General features: G+C 53.5%; 4 protein-coding genes across 19 annotated transcripts in view; 2 read left to right on the forward strand and 2 right to left on the reverse strand.

Annotated features, from left to right (window-relative positions):
* The window catches only part of TSPEAR (thrombospondin type laminin G domain and EAR repeats), a 33594-nt gene extending 32164 nt beyond the window's left edge, over positions 1-1430 (reverse strand). The window contains exon 1 of the mRNA XM_016213520.2: positions 1211-1430. Coding sequence (XP_016069006.2) covers positions 1211-1309 — 99 coding nt within the window. The 5' untranslated portion in view covers positions 1310-1430. The remainder of the gene's footprint in view (positions 1-1210) is intronic.
* A 4128-nt stretch (positions 1431-5558) lies between these two features.
* Positions 5559-6272, forward strand: LOC148092967 (uncharacterized). Of its 3 annotated transcripts, none has more exons than XM_087817969.1 (2): positions 5559-5837; positions 6030-6272. In XM_087817969.1, exons 1-2 carry the CDS (start codon positions 5559-5561, stop codon positions 6270-6272), a joined length of 522 nt encoding a protein of 173 aa, XP_087674095.1. The 3 variants fall into 3 exon arrangements, with proteins under 3 accessions (XP_087674095.1, XP_087674094.1, XP_087674093.1); XM_087817968.1 differs by having other exon boundaries at positions 5559-5598; positions 5647-6272; XM_087817967.1 differs by having other exon boundaries at positions 5559-6272.
* Positions 6273-11831: 5559 nt separating this feature from the next.
* On the reverse strand, positions 11832-12890 carry LOC148092968 (uncharacterized). 13 transcript variants are annotated; one of them, XM_087817963.1, is made up of 3 exons: positions 12670-12890; positions 12070-12348; positions 11832-11931 (listed from the first exon to the last, which is right to left on the reverse strand). In XM_087817963.1, the coding sequence occupies exons 1-3, from the start codon at positions 12888-12890 to the stop codon at positions 11832-11834; spliced, it is 600 nt and encodes a 199-aa protein (XP_087674089.1). The 13 variants fall into 13 exon arrangements, with proteins under 13 accessions (XP_087674089.1, XP_087674085.1, XP_087674086.1 ...); XM_087817959.1 differs by having other exon boundaries at positions 11832-12059; positions 12111-12286; positions 12599-12890; XM_087817960.1 differs by having other exon boundaries at positions 11832-12059; positions 12111-12258; positions 12580-12890.
* Positions 12891-15558: 2668 nt separating this feature from the next.
* On the forward strand, positions 15559-16380 carry LOC148092969 (uncharacterized). Of its 2 annotated transcripts, XM_087817965.1 has the most exons (3): positions 15559-15767; positions 15912-16262; positions 16326-16380. In XM_087817965.1, exons 1-3 carry the CDS (start codon positions 15559-15561, stop codon positions 16378-16380), a joined length of 615 nt encoding a protein of 204 aa, XP_087674091.1. The 2 variants fall into 2 exon arrangements, with proteins under 2 accessions (XP_087674091.1, XP_087674090.1); XM_087817964.1 differs by having other exon boundaries at positions 15559-16262.
* Positions 16381-17034: the final 654 nt, after the last annotated feature.

Below are 17034 nucleotides of genomic sequence, written 5' to 3' on the forward strand. Positions count from 1 at the left end.
GGGTGATGAATGTGTTCTAAATTCACTGTGGTGAGGGTTGCTCCTGTCAGTTGAACATACTGAATTGTGGCTGTAAAAGGGTGAATTGTGTGGTATCTTTCTCATATCTCAATAAGGCTGTGAAAAGTGACTGGGCATGACAGGAAATTAAGAGAAGCAGAGCCGGCTTCTGTGGGATCCACATGCTGGAGTGGTCCACAGTATGGAATCCTTGCTTCCAAATATTGGAGTCACATTCAAGAAAGTATCTGACAAAACAGAGATTTTATCTGGGAATTGGAATTCATAGGAAAAAAGAAGAATATGGTCTTCCATGGCTCAGTGGTTGAGCGTCAACGCATGAATCAGGAGATCAGAGTTTGATTCCTGGTCAGGGCACATGCCCAGGTTGTGGGCTTGATCCCCAGTAGGAGGCATGCAAGAAGCAATCAATGACTCTCTCGTCATTGATGTTTCTGTCTCTCTCTCTCCCCCTCTCCCTTCCTCTCTTTGAAATCAATAAAAACTTAAAATAAAATAAAAAGAAATTATAGGACTGAAGTTGCAACAGCTGGAATAGAAAACTCAGCAGCTGGGTTTGACAACAGGTTTGATGACATGAAAGGAGAAAGGTTAGTGAGCAGAAGTCCCGGGAAAGATGGGACAGAATCACAGTCCACAGACAAAACCCACAAGGATCACGGTTATGGGAGGGCAGGGACGCGCTCTTGTAAACAGACGGGGTTTGTTACACACCTACGAAGTGCGTTGTCTTGGAACCTGCAGGGAATGGTGGCAGGCACCATGTCCCCCCTTCAGGGGCTCCCAGCCCAGCAGGTAGGATGCACTATTAGCTGGATCTGGGGTGCATGGACTGCAAGCCACAGGTAATCAGGCCCCAGAAGGGTAAGTTTTGTCATTTTACTGTTTGTCTTTCCTGCTAAAGGGTGTCAAACTAAAAGCTCTAAGCAGTATCCCTAGCCTTTGACAGGTTAGCACCCCAGAAAAATTATAATTTCAAGAACTGCTAGTACAAACCCCAAGCAAATGGCCCTGCCTGCACACTCGCAGTGATGGGGACCTCACTACCCACCAGGGCTGGCACTCCTGCCCGCCAAGGTCTAGGAGACCTGGATGGGTGCCTCTCTGCAGCCCAAGCCGGCCATGCCCTTTGCACTCTGGCATGAGGACACTGGGTCCTTCGAACACAAGGATGAGACATGTCACTGACCTTGGGGGGCAGATCGGGAGCTTTCAAGGTTACAACGATGGAAAATTCTTCAGGGAAGAGGTCACATCTGACGAAAATCCTCGACGCGGGGAAGCTCATGGCGCCGGGGGCAGCAGCTGAGAGCTGGAGTCCCAGCGCGCCTTGAACCCGCGTCACGCTGATTCCGCTCTCAGCGCCATTCGGAGGGACCGCCTCCGCCAGGATGTCCAGGGGGCGCAGATCTGTGTCAAGGAAACCACAGGCGGGTTATGCCAGGTCGTTTACGGGGCATCCATGGGGCTGGCTGGGTCTCAGCATGGTGTGGCATCCTCGCCAGGGCCCCGAGAGCTGGTGTCACCATTATTCTGGCTAACCACCCACCTGAGCCCGCCTGTGACCTCTCTTACCTGTCCCCACAGCTGTGCTGGCTGTATTGAAGGACAAGCCCCAGCCCTGTCCCTGGGAGTGCACGGTCCCTGCAAGAGACAGGCTCATGCCCATAAAGCACCTGGGGACTGAGAGTTCAAGCAAGGCACCCCCGGTGCTCTCAGCAGTGCCACCATCATCAACCAGACACGTGGACATGACAGTGGTCCCTGCAGCCGAGACAGAGCGAGGAGACACAGCCATGCCAGGCTCCGTCCTGGCGGTTTATGGAGACTGCCTGGCTCTGTCCTCATGGATGCTCCTGGGGTGGGTGCTCTTTTCCTGTCTGTACAGGGCGACACCATCCCCTGCTGGCAGTGACGGGCAGTATTTGTCAGTTCCCGTGTTCCCTGCAGGCCATCGGAGTTCCTCTTACCCATGCCCAACCCAGGCCAGTGTCTCAGGGGATGGGATTGCGTTCCTGCGCCCAGGCAACCCTCCTAAGGCCTCTCCTTTGTAAATGTGGGCAAGGACACAGGTGACTGATGGCAGAGGACACCTCCGTCCATCTCTCTGCACACGGCCACCCGCTGCGGTTATGGTGGACCAGACATCAAGAGCTGGGCAGACACGTGTCCCTAATAAATCACAACGGCCCACGGGATGACCCAGAAATCCCAGGGACATCTTCCCTTAGGGGTCGAACCAGTGACCTTTCTTTTTTTTTTTAATTTTTTTTTTTTTAATATGAATAATTTTCATTTTTGTTTAAAGTATTACAGATGTCCCTTTTTCTCCCCAATGACCCGTTTCCCCCCCACCCCCCAGTGACCTTTCTTGAAGCAACAAGGGCTATTGCCCGTGGGGCCTGTGGACAGTCTTGGGTTCACTTCCAGCCATTTCTGCAGGAAGCAGAGTCAGGCAGCAGTGCCAACGAGAACGGTGGGTAGCAATTGATGCTGGACAGAGGGCTTTGAGGCCCGAGGTCTGCGCTATGGGCCACAGGGAGGGATTGAAATCTCCAGCAGGCAGGAGTTGCTCCCAAACTCATGTTGCCTCGCCAAGACTAGATTGGGAAGGCAGTGCCCATCCCTCACGATGCAGTCAACCCTGTGCTGCGCCACTTTTAGGGAATTTCTAACTTCCCACCTGAGTTTGCGGGAGGGCCTGCGTTTGGCAGCGGAAGGCAGGCTGCCCGGCTGGCGAGGCAGGCCTCTCAAGTACGATCCACGTGGCTCATAAAAGAGCTGAGGTTAAGCTCACGTTCCGTAAATAAGCAACAGGCTGCCGGGCGCCCTGATCGGCTGACGCAGGAAATCCACACACAGCCCGGGAATGAGTCCAGCTGCGGGCCCCGCGCTTGCCAGCTCAGAGCCGGGACCTTCCTTTCCGCCCTTGTCAAATGCTGTCCATTAGGTACAGTGACCAGCTGGCCTCAGGGGCACATGGACATTCAGGAGAAAAGAGGCAGAGTGACAGCGTGCAGGCCGCGGGAGGGGGGGGGGGGGAAGCTCTTCCAGGGCAGGATGCTCTGTGGCCCTCGGGGCCTCGGGGCCGCACCCACAGAACATGTCTCCAGTGATCCAAAGCGCCTCCTCCCGGACTCACCTCTGCCAGGAGCCAAGAGGTGGGAGAGGCGAAGGGGCGGCGACCTTGCAATGAAAACACGGCTCTCTCCTGCCAGGCCTGACTCCCCTGCCACCCAGTCAGCTCCCCATGTCCCTCACCTGCCGTCCTCCTGGCACGTGAGCCGTAAACAGAGGGCCAGTCCCGCTGCAAGGGCCTTGGCTGAGTGTGGAAGGCCACAGCCCGGCCCCGAGGGCGTCACCTGCCTCCAGTCCCATTGCGTGCGAGCTCCCAGCTCATCGACTCCACGGCCCTGAGAACGCAGGACGAACCCAGGAATTGTGGCATCAGAGCGGGAGGGGCTGGGAGATCGGCTCATTCAGAGACTGGGGCCATCGACACGGAAGGGCTTTGGGACACGCTAAAGGAGAGGGTGACGTATAGTAGTGAGAGCCTCTGTCAGAGAAGGAAGGTGTGAGACCAACCATCTCAGCTGCCACCGGAGGAACTTGAAAAAGACGCGCACGTGAAACCCAGAGCGAGCAGAGGACAGACAAGGGCAGGGATCAAGGTCACTGGGAACAAACGTCAATGAAATCAAAGCTGGTTCTTTGAGATGATTGGTAAAATTGATAAACTTCAGCCAGGCTGACCAGAGAAAAAAAAGAATTTATCAATATCAAGAAAAAATAAGGGATGTTACTAAACATTTTCAGAAAGTAAAACATGGGAACACTGCAGTGACTGTGGCCGCAGGCACAGTCCTTAGACGGGCGCCGAAGCCGCTGAGCAGAGGTTTCAGTAGAAACAGGATATCTGCAAAGTCTTTAAACAATCTTCCCCAGGATGTATTCATTACAAAGGGGAAGAGGGTCACATTCCCAGGGATGAGACACGTGGACATCCTGCACCCCTGCTTTGCTGGACACATGACTTCCGTGAGATGCCGCCCCAAACATAGCAGCCCCAGGTTAACTGCGAGAACAGGTCAGAAAATGCGCCTGGCCAGGGCTCCTCTGAAGTGCCAGGGTCACAGAGCGCAAGGAAACCGAGCGATCGTCCCCGACGGGAGCGGAAGGAGGCCTGACCAATGCCGTGTGGGGTTAGGGACCAGACGGAGGATGTTATCAGTTTATCAATAGCAAGAAAAAATAGGGGATATTACTAAGCATTTGGGAAATGGTGAGTGGAACACAGTCGGTCCTTGAGTGAACAGTGGGTACCCGCGTGGTTTCTAAAATTTGGTAACTGACCTGCGGTTATGTAAGACGGCGACACTAGAGGAAGCTGGGCGAGGGGCACATGTGCATTCTCTGTACCCTCTTCACAATTATTTGATAAAATAAATTTTTAAAAAATCATCCCATGAGTCAAGCTGCTCCAGGGCAAGCAGAAGTCACGTGCGTGCCACCAGCCCCCTCACGCCCAGTGCTCCCCGCTGCCTGACCTTCATCTGCCGCAGACTTGAGAAGCGAGGCCCGCTCAACCCCTCCTGAGGACCCACCCCCGGCCCTGGCGCCGTGCCTGCCTCAGAGCAGGTGCTGTGATGGGTTCAACCGTGTCCCCAAAACGCTGCTGCGGCCTGGGACCTGTGAATGTGACTTAATTTGGAAATAGGGTCTTTGCAGAAACAATCAAGTTAAAATGTCATTGGGGGGGTCCCCCTATCCAGCATGACTGACGTCCTTACCAGCAGGGGAAACGTGGGCGCAGAGAGGCACACAAGGACAGCCCCGGACCACGGAGGCAGAGGTCGGGATGCTGCTTCTGCGAGACAAGGAACCAAAGAGGGCCAGCAACCGCCAGAAGCTGGGCGAGAGCACGGGGCAGGGTGTCCCTCAGCCGCAGAGCCAGCCCTGCTGACCCCTGACCGTGGCCTCCTGGCCTCCAGACTGTGACAAGATACATTTCCGTTGCGCTAGCCCCACTGTCTGTGGTGCTTTGTTACGCAGCCCTGGGACACCATCGATACACAGGATGACTCACGTCTTCATTTAGAAACCAAATAAGCGTCCACCACAAGGTGCACGACCTGGGCCCGCAAGCAGGACACCGGCACGGGGCTCCCCGACCAGGGGCCAGCAGCCCACACACCTGGGTTCTGCCTCGGCCCCCCGGGATCCCACTAACACAACAGGACAACCTATACTCCACCCCAAGCTATCGTTCTAGGACTAAAACCGGGTAAACAAGCCCCAAGCCAATTTTAAGAGTTTTGTTAGCTGAGCAATGACTCCTGGGATGAAAACATCTGCTGTTTATTTTCCAGGATTCACTCTCTCCAGCAACAAGGAAGGGAAGGCGTGTGAGCTGCTGCTGGAACAACACGCCCGCCCAGGGAGGGTATAAAAGCTGGACAGGCCCCAGCATCTCACACACTCGCTCACACGCTCACACGCTCACACGCTCACACCCTCCTCCAGCCCCACCGCCCGCCATGGCCATGTCCACCCTGTCCGTCTGCTCCAGCGACCTGAGCTATGGCAGCCACGCCTGCCTGCCTGGGTCCTGCGACTCCCGCACAGACTCCTCCTGGCAGGTGGACGACTGTCCAGAGAGCTGCTGTGAGCCCTCCTGCTGCGCCCCCAGTTGCTGCCAGCCCACCTGCTGCACCCCCAGTTGCTGCCAGCCCACCTGCTGCACCCCCAGTTGCTGCCAGCCTATCTGCTGTGTCCCCAGCTGCTGCCAGTCCACCTGCTGTGCCCCCAGCTGCTGTGCCCCTGCCTCCTGCCTGACCCTCATCTGCACCCCAGTGAGCTGCGTGTCCAGCCCCTGCTGCCAGGCGGCCTGTGGGCCCAGCCCCTGCCAACCAGCCTGCACCAGCTCCTGCACCCCCTCCTGCTGCACCTCCTCCCCCTGCCCGCAGGTCTGCTGTGAGCCCGTCGGCTGCAAGCCCCTGTGCCGTAAGCCTGTCTGTCGCACGCCTGTCTGCTGCAGGCCCCTGTGCTGCAGGCCCATCTGTTCTGGGGGCACTCCCTGCCCAGCTCCCCCGAGCTGCTACAGACCCTCCTCCTGTGTATCCCTCATCTGCCGCCCCGTGTACAGGCCCGCCTGCTGCGTGTCCATCTCCTCCTGCCAGCCCAGCTGCTACCGCCCGGCCTCCTGTGTGTCCCTGGTCTGCCGCCCTGTGTGCTCCCGCCCAGCCTGCTGAGTCCAGATGTCCTGCTGCTGATCAAGCACATCTCCCCAGGGCCAGCCGGGCACAGGTGTCACCTTGTGACTGGTTCTCCCAGCTACCCCTCAGTCTTGTCCTGACCTATGTCAGGAGGCTGCCCCCACCTGGAAGCTGACTGCCAGATCCTGAAATGCTCAGCACTTGGACCATTTCCTGGTGACTGCTGGTCCAGCCAGCTGCTGCACTGGACAATGCGAAGATCTAAACGACTATGCTCAATGCTATGGGTCTTGAAGGGCTGCTAGGAAGTCCTCATGGCAGTGTCCCCTCCATATCTACCGCCCTCATGGGGACCAGCTCAGCCTCCATCAGTCTCTAACCCTGAGCCTCATCAGGAGGCACTTGAGCAAAATGACCAATAAACAGCCCTGAACTGAGCACTGTGCTGATGTCCATGTGTTGTCATAGTCATTTCTCAGCTTGACTGCTCATCTACTCCTACATGACACTCTGCCATCTAGCAGGACCCTGTGTGGTTTCCTGTGGCTCCCAGGTTTCCCAACTGGGTGGCAGAAGATGAGACAGGCTTCATAGCCCTTTGGCCTTTTGGGGCCACCTTGGGTTTGTCCTTCACCCTCCTGCACTATTAGTCACTGAACAGTTCTTGTTCTTGCTTTTACTTTGTAATTCTCTACAGACACATTGACCGCAGGGTCTGTGCAAACCAGATACCACTGAGCCTTGGGTAAAATGGGAGATGGTGACGTTTCTCATGGAGTTCAGAGCCCCCTAAAAGTTAGACTGATGTTCCTGATGTCTGTCCAGGACCCACTGTTAGGGTCTCGAGGATCCACTCCTCCTTGGAGAATGTTGGCTGCATGGTCCAGTCCTTGGGGAAGTAGGTATGGCTCAGGTGGAGCTTGACTTTAGCTGGAGCATTTCCCAGGTTGGTTTTATTTTATTAAGGTCCAGCATTCAATAAATTATTAGTGGACACATGAAGAAGAGAAAAAAAATGCCCATGACCAAGAGATAAAACAGCGTATAGAAGCAAACCCACGGACAGAGTTGATGGGATTAGCAGACAAGGTAGTTAAAACAATCGCTATAAATATGTTCAGGAATTTAAGGAAAAACATGAACATAATGAGGAGAGAAATAAAAGGTACAAAAGAAAATGAAATGAAACTCCAGAAGCTGAAAAATATAATGTAAACAATAAAAAATTAGAAGATTGAGCTTAAAAGTCGTTTAGACACCACCAAAGAAAAGACCAGTGACTCTGAAGACATGGCCATAGAAATTATCCAGACCAGACGACCATGAGAAAAAAATTAAAATATAAAATCTTTACAGAACCTCAGTGATCTGGGAAACAACATTAAGAGGTTTAACATGAATATAACTGGAGTACCTCAAAAAAATAAAGGTGGGGGTGAGGGCAAAGACATTTTAAGAGATAATGGCCAAATACTTTTTTTGAAATTTGATGAAATTGATATAGAAAACTTGAAAAACACTGTAAACCAACCTGAACTAATTGACATTTATACAAAATACCATTCCCAAAACAGTAGAATTAACATTTTTTCAAGAGCACATAAAACATTCACCAAAATAAATCATATTAAACAAGTTTCAATAAATTCAGTAGGACTGAAATCATACAGAGAATGTTGTTTAACCACAACAGAATCAGAAATAATTAACAGAAAGACATCTGGAAAATTATCCAATATTATGAAACTAAACGACACATCTCAAAATAATCCCTGGGTCAAAGAAGAAGGCACAATGGAAATTAGGAAATATATTGATTAAAATGAAAATAAACTTTGTGGGATGCAGCTAACACAGTGTATTGGGGAAAATGTATAGCTTAAAAATGTATATTTAAAAAGAAGGCAGGGCTAAGATCAGTTATTAAGTTTATACTTTAAGAAGCTATGAAAAAAGTCCAAGTTGATCCCAAAATAAGTAGAGGGAAGGAAATAATCAAGAAGCGTAAAAATCTACCGAATAGAAAACAGACAGACAAGAGAGAAAATCAATAAATCAAATTTGTTTTTTTTAAAAGATCAATAAAATTGATACATTTTAAACTTTATCAGTCAAGTAAAAAGAAAAAAGAAATAAATTACTAACTTCATGAATGAAAGAATTAAAAACGATGAAAGCAAACGGCTTTATGCTGATACATTCAACAACCTAAGCGAAATAGGCAAATAACTGGAAAGACATGAACTATAAAAACTAATACAAAATGAAATAGAAAGCCTGAGTAGCCCTCTATCAATTGAAGAAATTGAATTCATAGTTAAAATCTTTCCCATGAAGGAGACTCCGAGCCCAAATGCACTGACCCCGGAAAATCCTAAAAAAGGAAACTGCAAAGAAAAGCTATTAAATTCAAATGAATTTAGCAAGGTTACAGGAGACAAGGTCAATATACAAAAGACAATTGTATTTCTATCTGATTGCTATCAGATAAATAGTTGAAAATGAAAAAACATACCATTAACTAAAACATTAAAAACAAAATAGGATAAGTTAACAACAAATATACATGGTCTGTGTTTGGAAAATGACAAAATATTGTTGAAAAAAGCAATTCTAAATGACTGGAGAGACATATTATGTTTATGAATTTAAAAACTCAATATTAAAATATCAATTCTTTCCAAATGTATAAGTTTACTGCAGTTCCAATCAAAATCCCAACATGCTTGTCTGTAGAAACTAATGAGCTAATTCGAAAATATATTCTAAAAGCCATATGAAAATGTAAATTATCTAGATTAGCCAACCAATTTGGAAAAAGAGAAAGGCAGAATTGAAGGCCTTATATTGCTTGATTTCAGGACTTAATTTAAAGCTACATTGATCAAGACAGTGTGTTATTGGTGCAATAATAAACATTTATTATTAGTGCAATAATAAACATAGAAGAATACAATAGACAAGGAAGTGCAGAAATAGATCTTCACATATACAGTCAATAGATTTTCAGCAAGGGTAATTCAATGGAGAAAGGGGAATCTTCACAAATGATGCTGGAACAATTCACAGTATATTCAAAAATTAACTTGAAATGGATCCTAGAACTAAGCATGAAAGTTAAAACCATAAAATATTTAGAAGTTAGCATAGGACAAAACCTGTGTCACCTTGCGTTTAGGTAAATATTTCTTAGATAGAACCACTGAAGAAAAAATGGTCAATTGAATTTAATCAAAATTAAAGATGTCAGCCCTTCAAAAGAGCACTGTGGAGATGAAAAGGCTAGTCCCAGATAGAGAGATTTCCAATTTAAACTTATGACACATGACTGGTATCCAGACTCTATAAAGAACACTCACAATTTAATCATAAGGACAAACAATCTGATTTTATAAAAATGGGCAGAGGTTTGGAACAGACCCTGCACCGAGGAAGACATACAAATGGCAAACAAGCACAGGAGCTCATAGCCATTGTTAGTCGTCAGGGAAATAAAAATATCACTACACATACTATGCCCACCATGTGGCCAGCAATGCCCCCCGCCCTGAGGCATTAAGAGAAATGAAAACACACTGAGTACAGGTGTTCACAGTGGCTTAATTCGGAATCATCAAAGCCTGGAGACAACCCACATATACTTCAACAGGTAAACGGATAAACTGTGGTACATCCATTCAACAGAACACAACTCAAGCATTAGAAAGGAATTAACTGCTGATACAGACAACAACAGAGAAAAGGAGGCGGAGCCAGATGCTGAGGGCACACACGGTACATTTCTTTCCGTGTGACCTGTTCTTAGTGAGACAGTGGCACAGGGTTGGCCGGGCTCCAGGCGGAGGTTGGCAATTGGAAAGGGTTGCAAGGAAACTTTGGCCTGAAGGAAATGTTCTACATATTTTTTTTAAATATGTTTTTATTGATTTTAGAGGGAGAAGGGAAGAGAGAGAAACATCAATGTGAGAGAGAAACATCAATCAGCTGCCTCCTGCATGCCCCTTACTGGGGATAGAGCCAGAACCCTGGAGATGGGCCCTGACTGGGAATTGAACCCACAACCTTGCAGTGCATGGGATGACACCCAACCAACTGAGCCACATCGGCCAGGGTGAAATGTTCTACATCTTGATATAGGTGGAGGTGACAGGATGGCAGCCTTTTTAAAAACTCACCAAACTATACAACTGAGTGCATTTGTATTACAGCAAAGCCAATTTTAAGCAGAAGTGGGTGAAAAACTGGTCAGCAGGAGAAGAGGGAAGTTTGGGCGAGGAATGTGCAGCAGGTGGGGCTTGTGTGGGGTGGGAGGTGGTTAGTGCTTCAGAGAAGGAGGCTGAGACCTACAGGGGACAGCAGGGGCTCCCGCTGTGGGTTCCGGCCCGGGCACTGGCCGCAGGAAGAATGGGGGGCTCATGAGCAGGGAGGCGGTGCTTCACCCACGAAGTAGGCCCGAGGAGGGCTGAACATTATCTGATCCTTCATGGGTTGGGGGCAGTGGTCCATGTCCTGCCACAGTTCTGGCCACTGCCCTAGTGGGTGATCTTGCACCCTTGTTCATGTGTGCCCTTGAGTGGTACCAATGTCATCCTGATATCAGGGTAGGCTGCTGTCCAGGTGCTCAGCTGAGGCCTGACGGGTGCTCAGATCACAGGGGAGGCCCTGCACCATAACTTGGGGTCTCTCACACTCTCAGACGGAGCCTGGAGCAGCCAGAGGAGGGCCCTCGAGGCACGTGCTGACTTGGGGCCCTGTAGGTCCTACCACCTGCTGCTTCATATTTTGTTTCTATCTCTAGCCGTTTACTCCTGTGAGCTGGGAGCAGCTCCCTCCCTCACTCCATCAGGTCTCTGCTAACGGTGTGGGCCTGCAAGCGGGTGATGGAGGGGCCCAGGGCCACAGGCTGTGCTGTGTGGAGCCCCGGGCCAGCTTCCTAAGGAGGAACTCTGAAGGCTAGGTGTGCCCGGATGCAACAGTGGGCGGAAATGGTCCAGGGGGCTTGAGAACCCAGGGGTCTTGAGAACCCCTGGACCATGCTGTGTCTGCTGGTGACCCATCTCAGGGAAGCTGGGCTCAGGCCCAGCAGGCACTGACATTTCTTGGCGAGAGCAAGAGTCCTACCCAGTCACCTCACCCAGAACAGATAGGCCACTGCCCTTTGGGACTTCTCACTCATTCCTAGAAATACTCGTGGCTGGAGACCACTGTCTGGTGAAAACCCTGTCCCCCTACCCCCACCCCATCACCACAATGAAATCAGATGAAGGAAGCGATCAGGTGATGAGTCAGTTTATTGGGGTGCCCGAGGAAGTGCTGACAGACTGAGAGTCAAGTGACTGGACAGAGAAATTGGGAGGGAAGGACAGGTGACCCAGAAGCAGGTGGAGGAGCCTCCTGGGAGGCAAGAGCCCGGGGGAGCAGTGAGGTCCAGGGTTCCTGAGAGCAGAGGTCAGGTGAGGACAGTGGAGACCTGAGGGACCCTGCCCTGGGTAGGGGCAACCACCTGATCCAGGTCAGGGCCAGACTGAGGGGTGACTGCGAGAACCAGTCACAGGGTGAGGCCTGAGCCCAGCTAGCCCTGGGGGATGTGCTCGGTCAGCAGCAGGACTTCTGGGCTGCGACAGGGACGCAGCAGGCCGGGCGGGAGCACGCGGGGCGACAGAGCAGGGACACGCAGGAGGCCGGGCGGCAGCAGCTGGGCTGGCAGGAGGAGGGGGCACAGCAGGAGGAGGCGGGCACGCAGCAGGCAGGCCTGCACACGGGGCGGCAGATGAGGGACACGCAGGAGGAGGGTCTGCAGCAGGGTGAGGGGCAGGGGGTGGGCTGGCAACACGAGGGGGCTGGGCAGGGGGTGGCCCCAGAGCAGACAGGCACACAGCACACAGGCTTGCAGTAGACAGGTGTGCAACAGACAGGTGTGCAGCAGGAGGGTGTGCAGCAGGAGGGTGTGCAGCAGGCAGGTGTGCAGCAGGAGGGTGTGCAGCAGGCAGGTGTGCAGCAGGAGGGTGTGCAGCAGGAGGGTGTGCAGCAGGCGGGTGTGCAACAGGCAGGTGTGCAGCAGGCAGGTGTGCAGCAGGAGGGTGTGCAGCAGGCAGGTGTGCAGCAGGAGGGTGTGCAAGAGGCAGGTGTGCAGCAGGAGGGTGTGCAGCAGGCAGGTGTGCAGCAGGAGGGTGTGCAAGAGGCAGGTGTGCAGCAGGAGGGTGTGCAGCAGGCAGGTGTGCAGCAGGAGGGTGTGCAAGAGGCAGGTGTGCAGCAGGAGGGTGTGCAGCAGGCAGGTGTGCAGCAGGAGGGTATGCAACAGACAGGCTTGCAGCAGGCGGGTGTGGAGATGCAGCAGGTGGGCTGGCAGCAGCTGGGGGCACAGCAGGAGGGCTGGCAGCAGCTGGGGGCACAGCAGGAGGGCTGGCAGCAGCTGGGGACACAGCAGGTGGGCTGGCAGCAGCTGGGGACACAGCAGGTGGGCTGGCAGCAGCTGGGGACACAGCAGGTGGGGACACAGCAGCTGGGGGCACAGCAGGAGGGCTCACAGCAGCTCTCTGGACAGTCGTCCACCTGCCAGGAGGAGTCTGTGCGGGAGTCGCAGGACCCGGGCAGGCAGGCGCGGCTGCCATAGCTCAGGTCGCTGGAGCAGACGGACAGGGTGGACGCGGCCATGGCGGGCGGTGGGGTGCAGGGGAGCTGGGAGGAGGTGTGAGTGTGTGAGTGTGAGTGTGCGGTGCCCAGGGCTGTTGGCTTTTATACCCTCCTGGCTCTGTGCCCCGCGCCCTGCGGCACCATTTCCGCCTCCCAGGGGCATCAAGGATGTTTGCCCGGGATGTTGTCCAGCTCGTAAATCTCCCAGATCATCCTGCTCAGGAGCCCATCCTGTGGTGTCCCCAGGGGACTAGGAGAGGGTGGCGGGTCCCAGCCTGGTCCTCAGGCCAGGGGCGGGGTGGATCGGGTCCTGCCGCAGGCCACCCTGGGTGTGCTGGGTCACTGTCCCGTCAGCTGCAGGGCGGCCGTCCCGCCTGGCTCACTGCAGGAGCTGGCACTAGGCAGCGTTTCCCTGTGGTTCAAACACCCCGTCCCGTGGGGACGCAGGACTGTCGCCAACTTGTGTAGGAGGAACCTAGAAGCCAGGGGCATTTGGTGACTTCCCAGGGCCACATGGGCGGGACAGGACCTGGACCTCTTCACCGGAGCTCAGGAGGATTTCTTATCACCACAGAGCCTCTCCCAGGCCAGCTGTCCATGTGTCCCCTTCCCACGTGTCCTTGAGCTTGGGAGGCCACAAGGCTGTACTCTGGGGAAATCGTGTGGCTCCCTTCTCCAGAGGAAAGCGACAGCTTCCTGGGAGCCTGCTTCCCACGCGTGACCCACAGGGAGCGCGTGGGCTGCCCGCGGAGGGGCCGCAGCCCTGTCCCGCTAGGCTCCTCCCCCAAGGCCCGCGTCGCAGTCCTGCCACGCACCCGTCCCCTCTGCCGCGTTCTTTGTGCCTAAAGCATGTCACCGGTCCTGACCGCACGTGGGGCCACAGACGCGCAGATACCACTGTTTTACTCCAAACCTAAAGGTTATTTTCGTCTCCTTTCCCTTCAGTTATTGAGAGAGGAGTAGTAATGTCCCCCACTATGATTTGGTCTTTCTCTGTTCCTACTTTCAGTCCTGTCACATTTTCATTTCTATGTTCTAGGCGATGTTACGAGGTGCATGCACACCTGGAGTTGTTAGAGCCTCCTGGTGGGCTGACCCTTTTCGTGACGAAAAGTCTTTATCTCAAACAATGCTTCTTGTTTTCAAACCCACTTTCCCTGGTATGAGGAGGCCACCCGGGTCGCCAGAGCCAGTGTTCGGTGCTGTCCTCCCGCCCATGGTTCACTCCCTCGCTGCCGTAAGCCGCACACACACCTCCTACATCTGCTCTCTGGCTATATGTTTCCTATTTGCCCCCAAATGTTCTTTTTTATTATTTCCTGACTATTTGGGGTTAATTAAGCATTTTTATTATTCAATTCCCCTTTTTTTAAATCCTCACTTGAGGATATGTTTTTATTGAGTTTAGAGATGAGAGGAAGGGAGGGGGAGAGAGAGAGAGAGAGAGAGAGGGACACCGATGTGGGAGAGAAACATGGATCTGCTGCCTCCTGCACATGCCCTGACCAGGGATCCAACCCGCAACCCAGGTATGTGCCCTGACTGGGAATTGAACTCCCAACTGAGCCACACTGGCCAGGCCATTTCCCGCTTCTACTCTTGACTAGTTACCCACTGAGTTTACTCCCCTTTCAGCGGCGGCCTGGAGATGACAGTGTGCACTCTGGCCGTTCAAGTACACATTGGTGCTCTCCCTCCTTCCCAGGCAATGCTCAGACCTCAGAGCCATTTAACTCTGTCTACCCTTCTCACATTTACTGTTAACACCACTGTGCATTTTATTTTTTTGTTAACATTCAAGAAAATAAACAGGAAACACAGCAATCCTCGTTTTCTGGGCAGAAACCTTGTTGCGGCGACTGTGTTTGCTGCAGGGAGGTGGGCAGGGACCTCTGGGTCACGCACACAGCTTTCAGTCAGATAAATGCAGGTGGCGTGGTAAGGTTGTGGTCGGGTGTGGGGTCTGTGCCTCACCGAGCAGTCGGGGGGGACGGGGTGTGCACTGTCCACCCAGGGACCTGGAGGAGCCACTGCCAGGCCGTCCACCTTTACCTGCTTGCCACCTGCGCCAGGGCAGTCCTTGCACTGGAGGGTGAGCTGGGGAGCCACAGTTAGAAATGTTCCAGCCTTATGCCTCTTTGGCCCCGGGCTTCTCCAGCAGGCACTTGGGAAGCCAGGGTACCCAATGAACAGAGTCCCCAGGGGTTCACAGGATGTGTCCCAGGTGTCAAAAAAGGGCAGTTGGATTAGGAGAGATGGTTCTCTCGTGAGGCCACCTCACACCCTAAACATGCTTATTTGAGACACACATGCCTTTCTGCCTCTACATTATGAACCACAGGCAGCTCAGGACACATCAAGAGCAGAACATGCTAGGAGCCTCGTCGCTGAGCAACATCTCACAGAACAAAAACACAAATCCAGCACTAATGAGAGTTCCGAGTCCCAAACACAAACAAGGAAGGTGTGTGAGCATCCTGTGGGGACACAAGCCAGAGAGAGTATAAAAGCCAACAGCCCAGGAACCTCATGCACTCACACTCACACACTCACACACTCACACACTCACTCACACACTCACTCACACACTCACTCCTCCCAGCTCCCCTGCACCACACACTCACACACTCACTCACACACTCACTCACACACTCACTCCTCCCAGCTCCCCTGCACCCCACCGCCCGCCATGGCCGCGTCCACCCTGTCCGTCTGCTCCAGCGACCTGAGCTATGGCAGCCGCGCCTGCCTGCCCGGGTCCTGCGACTCCCGCACAGACTCCTCCTGGCAGGTGGACGACTGTCCAGAGAGCTGCTGTGAGCCCTCCTGCTGTGCCCCCAGCTGCTGTGTCCCCACCTGCTGTGTCCCCAGCTGCTGCCAGCCCACCTGCTGTGCCCCTACCTCCTGCCTGACCCTCACCTGTGCCCCAGTGACCTGTGTGTCCAGCCCCTGCTGCCAGGCGGCCTGTGAACCCAGCCCCTGCCAACCAGCCTGCACCAGCTCCTGTACCCTCTCCTGCTGCACCTCCTCCCCCTGCCAGCAGGCCTGCTGTGTGCCCATCTGCTGCGGGCCTGTCTGTTGTACATCTGTGTGCTGCACACCTGCCTGCTGCACACCCTCCTGCTGCACACCTGCCTGCTGCACACCTGCCTGCTGCACACCCTCCTGCTGCACACCCTCCTGCTGCACACCCTCCTGCTGCACACCTGCCTGCTGCACACCCTCCTGCTGCACACCCTCCTGCTGCACACCTGTCTGTTGCACCCCTGTCTGCAGCAAGCCTGTGTGCTGTGTGCCCATCTGCTCTGGGGCCACCTCGTGCTGCCAGCCCACCCCCTGCACCCCATCCTGCTGCAGACCCTCCTCCTGCGTGTCCCTCATCTGCCGCCCCGTGTGCAAGCCCGCCTGCTGCGTGCCCGCCTCCTCCTGCTGTGCCCCCCCCTCCTGCCAGCCCAGCTGCTGCTGCCCGGCCTGCTGCATCCCCGCCTCGGCCCAGAAGTCCTGCTGCTGAGCGATCTCCTTAAGGGGACCCAAACACTCAAGAGCTCACTGCCATCTGCACCCCCAGGATTCTTCACTAAGAGCCAAGACAGCTGCCAAGTGACCTTCATGGGTTCCTGCACTGGGCATTTGTGGTCACCTGGTCACCATTGCATTTCTCCCTCTGGGAACAACTCACTCCTTTCTCCAAGTACTGACTTCCCCCATGTCAATGTGCCCTGCCACCCACCCAGGTTGGCAGTGACCCCAGCGAGGCCAGCTGGACTCCCCCAGGCCTCGGAGCCGTGAGTGGAGTGAAAAGAGAAAAGCTGGTTTCTCCTCGCCACCCCGCCCGTGTGGCCCAGGCCTCCACTCACCCTACCCTGGTTTCTTCATCTCCTCCCCAGCCCTGCCCCCATCTGTACGCTGTCCATCCCTTCCAATAAATTCTTTTCCTGATGCGTTTAACCAGCATTCATTTCTGTTGTTGACAACAAAGACCCCTACCTGACACCAACATCCCCCAGGTAAGGTGGTTCCAGGTCATACCCCCGGGCCACCATGTTCCTGCCCCTCAGTGGTATCCTGGAAGCCCCTGACTCTTGCCACACCTATGTGCAAGAGATGGACACACTTTCTGGACACAAAGTCTGAATAATCTGACAGTGGCGCTTGCCCCTCAGGG

This window comes from Miniopterus natalensis, chromosome 6 (assembly GCF_054644295.1).
Source record: "Miniopterus natalensis isolate mMinNat1 chromosome 6, mMinNat1.hap1, whole genome shotgun sequence".
NCBI classification, from domain to species: Eukaryota; Metazoa; Chordata; class Mammalia; order Chiroptera; family Miniopteridae; genus Miniopterus; species Miniopterus natalensis.